The 12,968-nt window shown below is 41.6% G+C and overlaps 1 protein-coding gene across 1 annotated transcript in view; it reads right to left on the bottom strand.

Annotated features, from left to right (window-relative positions):
* The window catches only part of atrnl1b (attractin-like 1b), a 58,745-nt gene that overhangs the window by 44,814 nt on the left and 963 nt on the right, over positions 1 to 12,968 (bottom strand). Inside the window, exons 2-16 of the mRNA XM_054598748.1 lie at positions 9,747 to 9,830; positions 9,377 to 9,490; positions 9,028 to 9,156; positions 8,329 to 8,537; positions 7,382 to 7,556; positions 6,393 to 6,480; positions 5,678 to 5,939; positions 4,942 to 5,125; positions 4,674 to 4,828; positions 4,458 to 4,542; positions 4,063 to 4,277; positions 3,656 to 3,774; positions 3,409 to 3,541; positions 1,637 to 1,824; positions 101 to 314 (exon numbers count right to left, since the gene is read on the bottom strand). Coding sequence (XP_054454723.1) covers positions 101 to 314; positions 1,637 to 1,824; positions 3,409 to 3,541; positions 3,656 to 3,774; positions 4,063 to 4,277; positions 4,458 to 4,542; positions 4,674 to 4,828; positions 4,942 to 5,125; positions 5,678 to 5,939; positions 6,393 to 6,480; positions 7,382 to 7,556; positions 8,329 to 8,537; positions 9,028 to 9,156; positions 9,377 to 9,490; positions 9,747 to 9,830 — 2,354 coding nt within the window. The remainder of the gene's footprint in view (positions 1 to 100; positions 315 to 1,636; positions 1,825 to 3,408; positions 3,542 to 3,655; positions 3,775 to 4,062; positions 4,278 to 4,457; positions 4,543 to 4,673; positions 4,829 to 4,941; positions 5,126 to 5,677; positions 5,940 to 6,392; positions 6,481 to 7,381; positions 7,557 to 8,328; positions 8,538 to 9,027; positions 9,157 to 9,376; positions 9,491 to 9,746; positions 9,831 to 12,968) is intronic.

Below are 12,968 nucleotides of genomic sequence, written 5' to 3'. Positions count from 1 at the left end.
GAAAGGGGCGAGACAGGAAAAAAGGAAAAGGATAATGAGTCATTTTTTTCATTTTAGACTGTTTCTATGTAATGTTACAAACAGATAACATAAGTGTTACCGGTAGCTTTTTCACAGATGAGGCCGTGGGCAGTGGCGGTGCATGGGTTGGCCCTCAGGCCCGACACCTGAGGCTCCTCCAGGTAGGCACAGAAACCGGAGTCACTGGGCTCGCCGGGTAGCCAGCGCAGGCTGCCGTTGGTGAAGGGAGACATGTCCTCCCAACCCCAGTACGACACGTTGATTTTTCTCAGACCCACCCATGGAGACAGCCGCTGTGGAGACACGGCAAAAAGAATAAACACACAAAAGACCTAACAAGTCACAAATGTAAAATACAATATCACAACTCTGCCTCCCTTTCTGCTCCCTCATGCTATTTACACCTTGGGAAAAAAGAATGCCATTAAAAGTCGACTGAAAATAATTTCACAGATGTGATTACTTATTTGCCTTCAGGATTCGACTTGTAATGTAATGGGAAAATGATGGGAAATGGCATGCCAAGGTTCTGTTTGGAACAAACAGGAGCGTTTCAACCCATCAGAATGACATCAAATGATGTCCTCGTGAATAGAGCAGGCATAACCAAAGTCAAATCATCAACAGACTCCACAATTATCTTTCAGTGCAAGGTGGATGTGTAGCTGTGGGGAGATGAGAAGGTGAGTGTTTGCCAAAAAGAGCATTTAATATTCTCCGTTAAAGATGAAGAGGCTTCAATTATGATGTTGTTGGGACATTGGATTTTTTTGTTTCAATGAACAATTTGTGGTTTATAAGCTATATTTTAAAAGCTATTCTCTGCTGTGTTGATAGGCCAACTGGCTAAATAGAAGAATTTGGAGCCTAGTCGCTCTGATTATGTTAACTGGAGGACGTTTAAAACGCCACAAATTTACACGCATTTTGGATTTGCATCACATATTCTCATTTATGTGTTGATATATTTGTGTTTTTCAGAAAACCAAAAATGCACTGTATAAAAGCAAAGCAATTTCAAAGTTATACTCTGATCAAAGTGAAAACTGCAAGCAAACATGCCTTAGATAAGTGCTTATGATTGTTGCCAAAGACAGTGAGTTACGTGGCCCCTGGTTTGTTATATAAAGCAGATAAAGGAAACTGACAGTGTTCCAAAAGGATACAAATGTTCAAAATAAGGAAAAACAAAATTAATTGAGATGTTGATTATCAGAGTCTGAATCGTCAGGTGCTGTATCTCAGAAGATGTTGGTAATTGCGTCATAGTCAAAAACAAACCATATAGTTTGCGCAAAGTGGAAAACAATTTGATGAAAAATGGTTGAAAGACACAAATTACACAAGCTAAAAGCAAAGCTGCAATCAGACGGAAAAAAGAGCAGGCACATGTACAAAACTGATCAGGACAAAATCATCTCCGAATGCATAACTAATCAGAGTTGCTGACAGGCTCGACAAGCAGAAAATCACTCGCTGTTCTCTTCTGTCAGCTAAACACCAAATTGTAAGCTGCGTATTCAATCAGCCGGCTTCTGATGTTACCTGAAAATATATATATGACTTCATTTGATACAGTATTTACTATAGGAACGTACATTAAATGGATATTTACCTTGTCTTGTTGCTGGAGCTTGTTCAGTTCCTCGAGCACAAAGTCCACCTGTTTGGAGGTGGTGAGTGAAGCGATGTTCCCATTGAGGTTTTTGCAGTAGTGTTGGGCGTTGTCATAACTCTCGCGGCTGGAGTTGATCCTCAGGCAGGCTTCCCCCACCTGGCTCCATCCCTCACTGCACTGCTGGGCTGGGAACAAAAGAAAGAGTATGATGTATGAACCATGGGCAAGACATGTTTTTATGCAATACCTGTTTTTTGTTTTTTTTAGAGAGGGCACAGGTTTTTTACATAACATCACCTTTTAAGTTGATTTGGTGAACCTGTTAGCTTAGAGTTGGTGTTTACGCAGCAAATATCTAATTCTTTAGCCTTTAAATGTATTGGCCAGCAAGTCTCTTACTTCATCTGTCGGCCATTTGGTGCTAAACAGGTTATGTACTCTGGGTTTTCTGGGTTTTTTCTAGGAATGCACTGACCCAACATAATCAATACCAATACCTGGGTATCGCCCCGATACGGAGTACCAATACGACACCAGCGTTTAATCAATAAACTGTATTCCTCCCTGTGTGAAGGTGAATGGGATCATTTTTTGTATATGTAAGGCAACATCAGGCTTGACTTAAACACTGCTTTCCCCACCAATACCTGATCCAGCTGTTTGAGACAACATAGGACTGATATCAAATATCACCATCAGGATCGATATCGGTGCATGTCTAGACTTTTCACAGCTGCCTTCTGTTGGCGAAAACTACGAAATGAACGTGCTTTGGTGAGCTGCAGATTCAGGTGATAACTCAATAGGTATGGCACTTCAAGGGACCCCTTTTACATTGTTATAAAGTAATAATTATCTAATTTAATCATATATTAAATCATTAGTTAAATACTGCTCAACGGGGGGTGGGTACCATTCTATAAGAAAAGACAGCAAGCAGAGAACATAGTATTGTATGCAGATTGCAGGAAGTTCTTATTCCAAACCTTAGGCACTTAATTGCCTTAGAGATTTTGGAAGCCAAATTGCCAGTTATTTAATGCTTCTCATAAAAATATGGTGGTTCTCATTTAGAGGGTTGTGTGCAAGTGCCTGTGGATGGCCTGTGTATCCATTTTGAGTGTATGAATCGTGCAGAGGCTCCCTGACAGGCAACAGAAATCCACACACAAAGTACGATTTGCAGGTCCCACCGCTGCTGCAACAACAAGCCCTTAGGCGACAAGGCTTCCCGGACTGAAAATTATGGATAAAGTGACTCCAACAATTCTTCCGATTCAGTCTGAGTCAACATTCTGGAGGGGGGGGGGGGGGAGTAGAGGCTGATAGGTAAACTTAATAATAATCTGCCAGGACTGATAAACAACATCAGGTTGACATCTTGAAAGTACATCCCTGCAAATACCAAATGTTGTTTACAATTACAATGTACAAATCCTTAAATTAATGAATATCTGTTTAAATATTCCCTTCAGGTCTGAATGTCAGCGGAGGCGTTTATTACAGTGAACACGACATCATCTGACAACATAAGTGAGTACTTTGTGTTGCGAAGTGTTGACATCAGATGTTAGCCATGAGATCAAGGACAGGATTCATGTGCAATAGAAAGTGCTACACTTTCTGCAACAAAGAAACAGACGAAGTGAAAACTAAACGTGACCCTCTTCTCATGCACGTGTGAGGACTGAATCCAAAGCCTTCAAGAAGATGGTGTGTGTTCGTGTGTATGGAAATGTGCTTGGGGGGGGGTTCCACGTCCATCTTACCAGGCAAAGCGTGGCACTCTGACTGATTCTGGTCCCACTGGCAGTTGAGATTCAGCGAGCAGCTCTTGCAGTTGGCGAGCTTGCTGCACACCTGCTCGTTCCGCACTGGACACTCGGTGAAGTTCCTCACGTTCTACAGAAAAAGAGGAGAGAATAGAAAAAAGACAGGACGGTGTTGAACTGTAGTTTCAGTGCGAGTGTTTCAGAGGACCAGAAGGGCTCTGACGCCCCCTGTTGGACCACTCACCAAGGTGCAGTTGCTGGAGGCAGAGATGCACTTCTTGTCATCACACCACTGGCACCCGTTGGTGTTGGCTGTACAGCTGGCGCAGTCGGAGAACCGGTAGCACCGCTCGTCCACAGTTACTGAAAAAAAATAGGGAGAGGTTCAACAGCAGCAATGAGTGTGTATATGCTCCAAAATCATACTTTGCCTGGAATACATAAAAAGGATTACATTTTAAATAGATGGAAAGAGTTCCTCAGGAATAAGTAAGTAAACCATTTCTTTGTAAATCAACTTGCATGTAACTAGTTGACAATAGAAAAAAAGTTTAGTCATTTAGAATAGCTGAGAGCCTAAACGACTGTGTTAACCAGAAATAAAAACTCTGATTAATATGCAACAAAACTGTGGATGTCTGTCTCTCTCACTAGCTTTAGGGGGGCAGAATGGGGCAGGAGTGAGGCTCCCATTAGCCATGCTGAGTTCCCAGGGGAGACAATGGCCTCTGCTCCAGATGCAGCGGACCCCTGGGCCAGCGTTCATACACCCGTCCTCTGCCAGGAAGGCCTGGCAGCTGGGGGGTCGGTAAACAAGCACATCGTTGAGCAGCACGCCGGAGAAGCCCCCGAACACGTACATGGACCTGAAAAGAAAAACGTGACAACAGAGTGTAAAACAATAAAGATAAACTTGTGTGTTCTATTTTTAAAAAACCTCAGAAGGGGGGAAATCACTCGGCAAAAAGTGCAACACAACATAATAACTATAAAGGGCATTGAAATGTAATGTGATGTTGGGACCTGATTCCATTAGATAGACTCACCCATTGCTGACCACAGCAGAGTGACCAAAGCGGTTGACATCCCTGTGCAGGTCTGGTTTAGACAGGAGCCTCCACTCATCACAAGCTGAGGAAAACACGACACAGTAAGTAAGGGAGCATCAAGGTTTTTAACAAACATTATTCAAGCTGTTGACACCGGTGGAGAGGTCGCCGTCCAAACAGTGGTACGATGTCGGGGATAATCAAGAGTCCTACCAATGTCGTAGGCGAGGAAGTCAGCAGAGAAACACTTGGCGCCGTTGCTGAGTGATGTGTCGTTGTGCGTGTTGCCGCCAAAGATGAGCAGGGTGCCGCTGAGGAGCACGGCTGAGTGCAAGTACCGTGGGAAGCCGCTCTCTCTCAGAACGAACCTAGAACACACAGGCATGACAAGTAGTTTCAAGGGCAAGTGTTACGAGACTCAATTTGACAACCAGTGTCATGTACACGGACATGAATGCATAATGAATGTGTGTTGATTTACCATGTCCGGGTGTTAACGTCGTAGCGGTAGAGGTCATCAACAAGGCCGTATTTGTTGGCAGGCAGCGCCTTATAGCCTCCATGAACGTACACACTGCCGCTGGCGCTGTCATACGTGCTGCTGTGGCCGTAACCTCCCTGGGGAACGGCGCCTTTAGTCTCAGGCACCAGCCACGTGTTGGACCCTGACAAGGACACAGATACAGGAAGCTTTCAATGCAGATAGATAGAAAATGATCACTTGGGAAGAGCTTGGCTCCTCGCCCTTAAAATCTTCTGATATTATATTACATCTTATATATTTTAATAATCTTTGGAATTTGAAAATTTTAATTTCAGATTTTGTAGTATTGTTTGAAGGTTTTGTAAATTTGTGGATTCACAAAAAAACAAAACGCTGTAAGGTTTTTAATCATAAAAAAAAAAAAAAAGGATTTCCAAAGCCTTTTAGAAATGATTGCCCTTTCAAACCACAACCATACTCACATTGATTGCTTTGGCTTTAAAATTCAGTATAAAAAGCTCAGTATGATCCAAACATTATGCAAAATAATAGCTATGATATGCATATTACTGTCGATTGAAGATTCCTGTTTTGTACCGTATTAAAGTAAATAGAAGTTCCAAGCAGATACCATTTCCGATGGTATGTACATGATGTCATGCGATGGGAGGGATAAAGAATTAAGATAGCTGATATAGTGAGAAACAAACATTCTCTTAAAGCTGTGACTCACTCAGGTTGTACTCCTGGACGTTGCTGATATAGCTGTAAATGGGGGAGTAGCCAAAGAGGACCAGCATGATGGCCTCGCCCTCCTCTAGTGGAACGCAGTGGGCCGAGTGACCCTCCACAGCGTAAATCTGAGCCTGGGCCGGCGGGCCGACCACGGGGTTTCTCCGCTGCCACGTCCGACTCGGTACGTTGAACACCCACAGCTCGTCTGTCACATTACCCCAGCCCGCCTCCAGTTTCCCACCAAACATGTAGATGTCATCCTGAAAAGAGCAGAGATGAGTGTTTAAACAAGCGTGCAGAGAAGCTGAGGCATGCCGTTATAAGAAAATGAAATGAAACGCCGACTTGTGTCAAACATAATCATATAAAATGCACCTTTTCAAACAAGCCTGTTTAGTTGAAATTCCTTCATCTACTTACTGTTAAATATATAGTCACATGTCATACAGCTTACTCGTGTTAATAATGAGAATATTGCGGATGTACAATCTTATTTTTCTCGTAATCATAGATATGTGGTCATGAGAAAAAAAAAAAAACACGTCTCAACAAATTTACAAATTTCCCTTTGTAAATGACATGTGTGGTTTCCTTTTAGTGCAAAGCAAACTGTAACACCACTAATTATAATTATAATTCCTCCTCCGTCCTGCTAACATTAGCATCCTATAAAGTCTATTTATACCCAGAGAGATTGAGCCATATCTGTTTACCTGGTAGGCAGAAAGTGAGTGGCCGTATCTTGGCACAGGGCCACTGTTTATTGGAACAGTGTTCCAGATGCCACTCTCCAGGTTGTAGCTGCAGAGCAAAGCAAAAGAACATTATGCTTTAATGCATCCAAACGTATGCAGAACCTTAAAAACATATTTATTACCCGCATGCTTAAAGCACTTCTTGCATGTAGCTTGTTTCTTAACATAAATATGTTTTTTAACTAATGATCAGTTGATTTAATCACAAAAGGTAGCAGTTTCCTTCAAGCCTAAGGTAACACTTTAGTCTCCCAGTCACAGAAAGTAGTTCTGTTTGGCTAGAGGTTTAGCACAATGATGAACACGGGAGAATAAATGTTTGTGGTCATGCGCAATAAAACATGACACCTGGTCATATCATCTCACATTGATCATTTAGAATAAAATACTTTTGGAATAATAGCACCTGATTGTGAGCAAATAGGTGGAGCAGATAGAGAGAGCCTGTCCACTCAATGAAGACAAGAAGTCTGTCAGTTAACTCTGAGCCAGGATATGACTCAGCAGCACAGAAGTCAGTTCTGCATTTTATCTGACGAGTCATCCAGGAACACTTAACATTAAATTCTCAATTTAGCTAAGTGAATGCACCACCTATGCATTCATAAAGCAAACCATTGAAACCTGAAATCTCATACTTTTGCCAGTTACAGGTAGCCCCAACGCTAGGTTATTGTTTTAATGCTTTTCTGCACTTCATCTTTTAGCAGCTTTTGGTTGCGATTATCTTTCAAAGTAAGAGCATGGTCAGGACATAATCTGAGACTGGGGATTTTAATGGAGCAGAAGTGCTATGAAAACATAAAGGGCAATAAAGATGATACATTCGGTGACCATGGCGTGCTTTTAGTGTGTGTTGACCTCCATTGTTCAGTGGACAGGATGTTGGAGAAACATACGTGCTTGTGTAATATTTTTTTTGGGGGACACGCTATGCTATGACTTACTTGAGAATCATCTGGAAGGAGCTGTAGTTGAAGGTGTATCCACCCACCACCCACATGACCTTTTCTTGCACAATGGCCTTCTGGGAAGCTCTGGCGAGTGATGTGCCAAAGGGCTTGACGCTTGGTAGCACCCAGAAGGACTCGGTTGAGGGAACAGTTAGCGAGCAGTCCGGGCCTACAAGACAACACGAGAGGAGAAATTTCAGCCCAAGGCTCATGTTGAACATAACTAAAGTTCATGGCTCAACATTTCCTTAATTAAACTGCTTCATTTAAAAGACAAAGAACTACATGTATCTGATGCTGAACGACTTTCAGGGATGGACACATATTTTCATTCCTACTCAGAGAAACTTTGACGAGCAAACATGGCGCTCTCCAACCTAAACAAAAGCAGGACCACTCCTTAACCGAACATGACAGGCGGGGAGTTTGTGAATATGTTAAACTGTGTGTGTGTGTGTGTGGATGAGAAAAAAAAAAAAACACGCATGCCCTTGCTAATGATTCTGTCAAGTTTCATCACGTGAGAGCATTTGTTTCCCTCCAGCTGGAGGCACATAATAACGCTCTGTCACAGGGCTTATCGGCGTGTTACCAATCAGCGTTATGACACAAAATAACACAGCTGTTTACACTTGTCTGCTAACACCATCTTCACACACAATGTCTGCAGCAGACATGGGCGGAGCGACAGCATTTTATAGCCTGTGATTGCAAAAGTATGTTGCATATGATTCATCACTCGGTGATTTTTTTTTTTTTTTTTTTTTTTTTTTTGTGGTCTCTACGAAACAATCTGACAGTTAAATTCCACTTATGTTGACGGGGGGAAAAAAGAACAAGGTGTAATGCCAGAACAATATAATTCTTATTGGTTTCAGTCATTCTTTTGGACCCTGAAGTCTGCAGACCTCTGTTGGGATTGGGACAGAGCTTCCGGTTACCTTGCCAGCTCTCGTTGCAGACACACAGCTTCTCCCCGGTGAGGTCGCAGTAGCCGTGGTCGGGGCTGCCGCAGTTGTTCCTGCAGTAAGGGATGTCACAGGCCTCGCCTTTCCAGTACTTGTCACATTCGCAGTACACTCTGCTGGCGGCCGAGTTACCCGGGGTGCACTTCCCGTGGCCGGAGCAGTTATTGGGGCAAGAGTTGATCCTGGAGAGAAGGTTTGTTTTTCGTTTAGCCAACACTGAATGCACTATTTAGGCCACTCACAGACCTTTACTCTCAGACGGAGGAAGATTAATGACTATCATATAGCGCTTGGAAAAGGTGCTGCGGATAAAAAGATTAGTAATAAATGAAAAACTATCGAGCTGGGCACTAATAATTAACAGTGATTTTCTGCAGTAGGTTTTAGTCCAGCAGAAAAGCACTTGTACCAGCCCCTTAGTTGCTGAAATGTTGGACGCAGAAGCATTTTACCATCAATCAGCAGCTAGAAGAAATAAATGGACCTGGAAAACTGTCAACTGCAGTTTTAAAATAAATCAATAAATCCTGAAAAATGTCTTTTAACACAGGTGATGGCCTAAAACCAAACCTCAATGTTCATGCTGAGGAATGCAACTTTAAAAGTATAAACAATGTATCATGTTATGTTTTGCTTGTAGTTTAAGTTCAAGTGAAGCGCCTGTGTACTTACGAGTAGAATATTTCAAAGCCTGTCAGGTTGTAGGCCGCATCGCTGAAAAAGTGTAGTAGTGCGTAGCCTGAAGTGGTCTCGACCTCAGGAACCGTCTCATTTCCTCTGATCTCTGGCACGATGAGACCGCTGTACAGAAGTGCAGAAAATGCATTGGCATACTTTTATCAAGTAACAGAAACAAACCCGTAACTCTCTGCTAAATCAGAATGACCTTGAAACATGCTGCATTAAGTGAAGAGTTCATTAAACAGCCACATAATCATGCCCATGTCTTTAACAAAAAAATAGATCCAACCAGTACTTATTTGATGTTTGTAATCAGTACATATGTATTAAACTTTCTCACCTGAAAACAGCGACCAGGGGGGCGTATATCGAGTCTCCGTCATAGACGTACATGTGGTCCCAACTACATTCTGTGGCAAAGTGGTTAAATCTTAACCGAAGAACTGCATTTGGACTGCGGAGGGAAAAAAAATGTAATCAGGGTTAAGTTCTCATGGATGAGCCTTTGAACAACATACAGAATATCTTCTGAGCCTCTGCAGTAATCAGACACACGCAGGACTCATTTCTGATTACAGGAGTATTCGTGGTTAAAAACAGAGATGCTGATTGGCTCATTTTATTTGCACTAATCAGTTTATGCTACATAATTAAAGTTGGCTGTGCGTACTCCGCTTCAGCAGAACATAGCAATTTAGAAAAGCACTTACTAGCCCTCAATGAGCCAGGTGCACTTTGTTTTGTACTTGTAGTTGATTGGACCATCGGTGAGGTATCCTGAGGGCTCCGTCAACCTGTAAGATCACAGACGTGGGCACAGTCAGCAGAGTAACAATATGGAACCTCATGCAGAATATGTAAAGTCACATGAGAGAAGTGCATGTTAAATCTAGACAAACAGTTCCTGCAATGGCTGTACATGTGAGGTGAACAATAAATAGGCTACACACAGCGTCTGTATTTTCTGCTGTCAACTTAAGGTACGTTTTTTTTGCATCACATAACATACAGCTAGGAAAGTGGACTTCAAAGTTAAGGCCATGAAAGTAGAGCAAGAGAATCTTTGACCACAAGTGATCATCTAATATGCTGTGTTGCCTGGGAGACGGAGGAGTTTTTTCTGAGTCAACAGATACGTAAATCAAAAATACATTTCTGTATATTGATGTTTCAAAGCTATTCTTTTATTAATAATATTTCATATCCCTGAAGCAGCACTTATACCCATTTAGAGGTCCCACTGTTCAGCTGGCCTTAAAAAACAATCCAAAATAACAACTGCATCTACAACTGCATTGAGAAGTGTTGTGTAACTTGATGTTTTGAAATATTGTATATTTTTGAGTATAAATTAAAACTCAATTTCCTCCTTAAAAAAACCCCCAGCTCTTTTGACCAGGCAGCTTTCATGTCCTGGTTCTGAGTCTTCTAACTCACATGTCTTACTACATTGTAACACATTACATTCAATTCCTTAAGATTCAGACAGAGAGAGGCCACACAGTCAGTAAGCGCCTAAAGTCCATCCCTGAATCCCTTAAATCATCTGTCTCTTAAAAAGGTTCATCTGCTCCTTTCTGCTAATGCCTAAAGCCTGAAACGGGAAACAATATTTCAATATTCTTAACGCAGAAGACCACAGTAGTGTGTCACAATGATAGATAGACTTTATGTGACAAAATGAATAAACAAAAACCCCACTATGGAGGACGGAAGAAAGGTTGACAGCCCAAATGATGTCCACTGTGGATGGATGACTTTTAAATTGAAATTCATCACTGTCCCACATCACAAGGAAATAAAGACTTGTATGTGTCCCATAAACCAAACTGTGCTATCGCACTAAGAATGAATTGAGAATGATGAGGAAACTATTTTCTCACCACAGTGAAGAAGTTGAATACACTTCCTGTAAGTCGCTTTGGATAAAAGCGTCTGCTAAATGACTGTAATGTAATGTAATGTAATGTTTTGGCTTTGCAATAGATTAGACTTAGATAAAAACTAATTTGGATGTCAAAGAAGAGACAAATACTCCACGAATCCACAAAACAGTATCTGTCAGTTGATAACGTTCAGGCCTTTTTCATCACAGAAAGACTGAGAGCCCCGCTTCTTTTATTTCTGACTCCGCGAGCTTCACAAATAAATATCTGGTCTTGTGGGTGGTCGGAGTAACACAGGAACTGAATCGTATTCCCTTCTATGTCCACGAAATGTTTTAGATGCATCACATGATACAAGATAACTTCTTCTTCTTTAGGTTTTGACAGGATAATGGCCTAAAGATGGGTTGCAACCTCATAAATATGCGATGTTGTGCATTTGATACGATGGTGACACGTACCATAAAACATTTTCCCAAACATTATTCAGTTTTTGTATTTACAACTCACTTTATGAAAGCAGGTATTATAGTAAATATGCTTGAGGTGTATCTACAGATTGATAGTCTTGACTGTGGATCAAGGTAAACACTTGATGATACAAACACCCAGCAGCATGCAACCAGCGATGAGTTTGGGCGCTACAGATGTGATGACATTTCCATGCCGCCCTTTGGACTTCTTGGGAGATACTATCCTGTTTCTGTCCCTAAACATTTCAAGACTTTGTGTTCCTGCTAGCCACTGAAGTGTCTGTTCCTTCTCCATTTAAAATCAGACATTACGCCGCATCATAAACAAGAAATAACATGTGATGCTGATTTAAACTAGGATTTTAAACTTGTTTTGAGGGAAGCCACAGCTTGTTTATGCAGCAATGTGTAATTGATCATGTATTAACCTACAGATTATTGACTACAGAAAAGGTAAAAGTTCAAATTTGACATTTTAGTTTCTCTCCAGGTTACAGGGAGGTAATTCCCTGACAACATGCCTGATGACAACCCATACCAAACCTCAGACACATCAGGGGCAATGGTAATTACTGTGATCAAAGCACTTCTGCAGCACAGAGTGCACCTCAGGTGTACTGAAAAGCCATTAGATGTTCCTGTCAAGAGGCACACTCCAGATATTATTACATAGTAGTTTGACATGTGATTCTTAGGTCACTTGCAATATTTCCCTTCTTTTTCCTAACTATTACCTATTTGCACCTAATACTTCCAAAGTTGCACCTAATGTGGGGTTGATATGTCATGTACCTGTGCTGATCAGCACCTATGTGGTTCCAATTTAGAAACAATCATTAGCATATAAGCTGCAAGGCAAAATCAATTAGTTGCAGAATTCTCCTCAAAGCGACTTTAGGCTCCCTTCTGTGGCAAAAGCTTAAGAAAATGATTGTTTAAGGATTTGATCTGGAATCAATGCAAACGCGTCAGACTGGTTTTCTGGTCCATGCTTACATGTGCAGATTGGATTGTGAACGATAATTGCACTCATTCCTTTACTCATCAACGTCAGACACATGGGTAGTTCATGCCTATATCTCATGTGAACACATATAAAGCACAAACAACAAATTGAAGGACAGAGGGACGCTACAGGGAAACAGAGAAACGATCTCGTAGTTTTGGACTGTAAGTCGAACGCAACAAGTCATTTGAATAAGTCACCTTGGGTTTTAGGAATTTGTGATCAGCGCTTTTTCTAACATTTTATGGACCAATCGATCAATCAAGGATGATGAAAATAATGACCTGTATCAGGACCTTAAATATAAGATTTTGGGTTCCCCATTATCAAGACTTTGGGTAGTCACGAATGCCCTGTCACATATTTATAATTATTAGAAATACGACCTGCGTCTTCCCGGCACTGAGCTCAACAGGTCTGTCGAGGCTGATAGCTCATTGAAAACTATTGTTAAGTTTGGAGCAACAGTCTTTTTATTAACTGAGCATGATTCAAAGTGTAAAAAGGGCTTTTGTCTTAGCATTCAAAGACCTGGTCTGTGTGCTGAGTGACCCCCACTCAAACTCT

The sequence above is a fragment of the Anoplopoma fimbria genome, chromosome 5 (genome assembly GCF_027596085.1).
Source record: "Anoplopoma fimbria isolate UVic2021 breed Golden Eagle Sablefish chromosome 5, Afim_UVic_2022, whole genome shotgun sequence".
In the NCBI taxonomy this organism is placed as follows: domain Eukaryota; kingdom Metazoa; phylum Chordata; class Actinopteri; order Perciformes; family Anoplopomatidae; genus Anoplopoma; species Anoplopoma fimbria.
The sequence above is the reverse complement of the archived record's forward strand: the minus strand, read 5'-3'. Positions and strand labels throughout refer to the sequence as shown.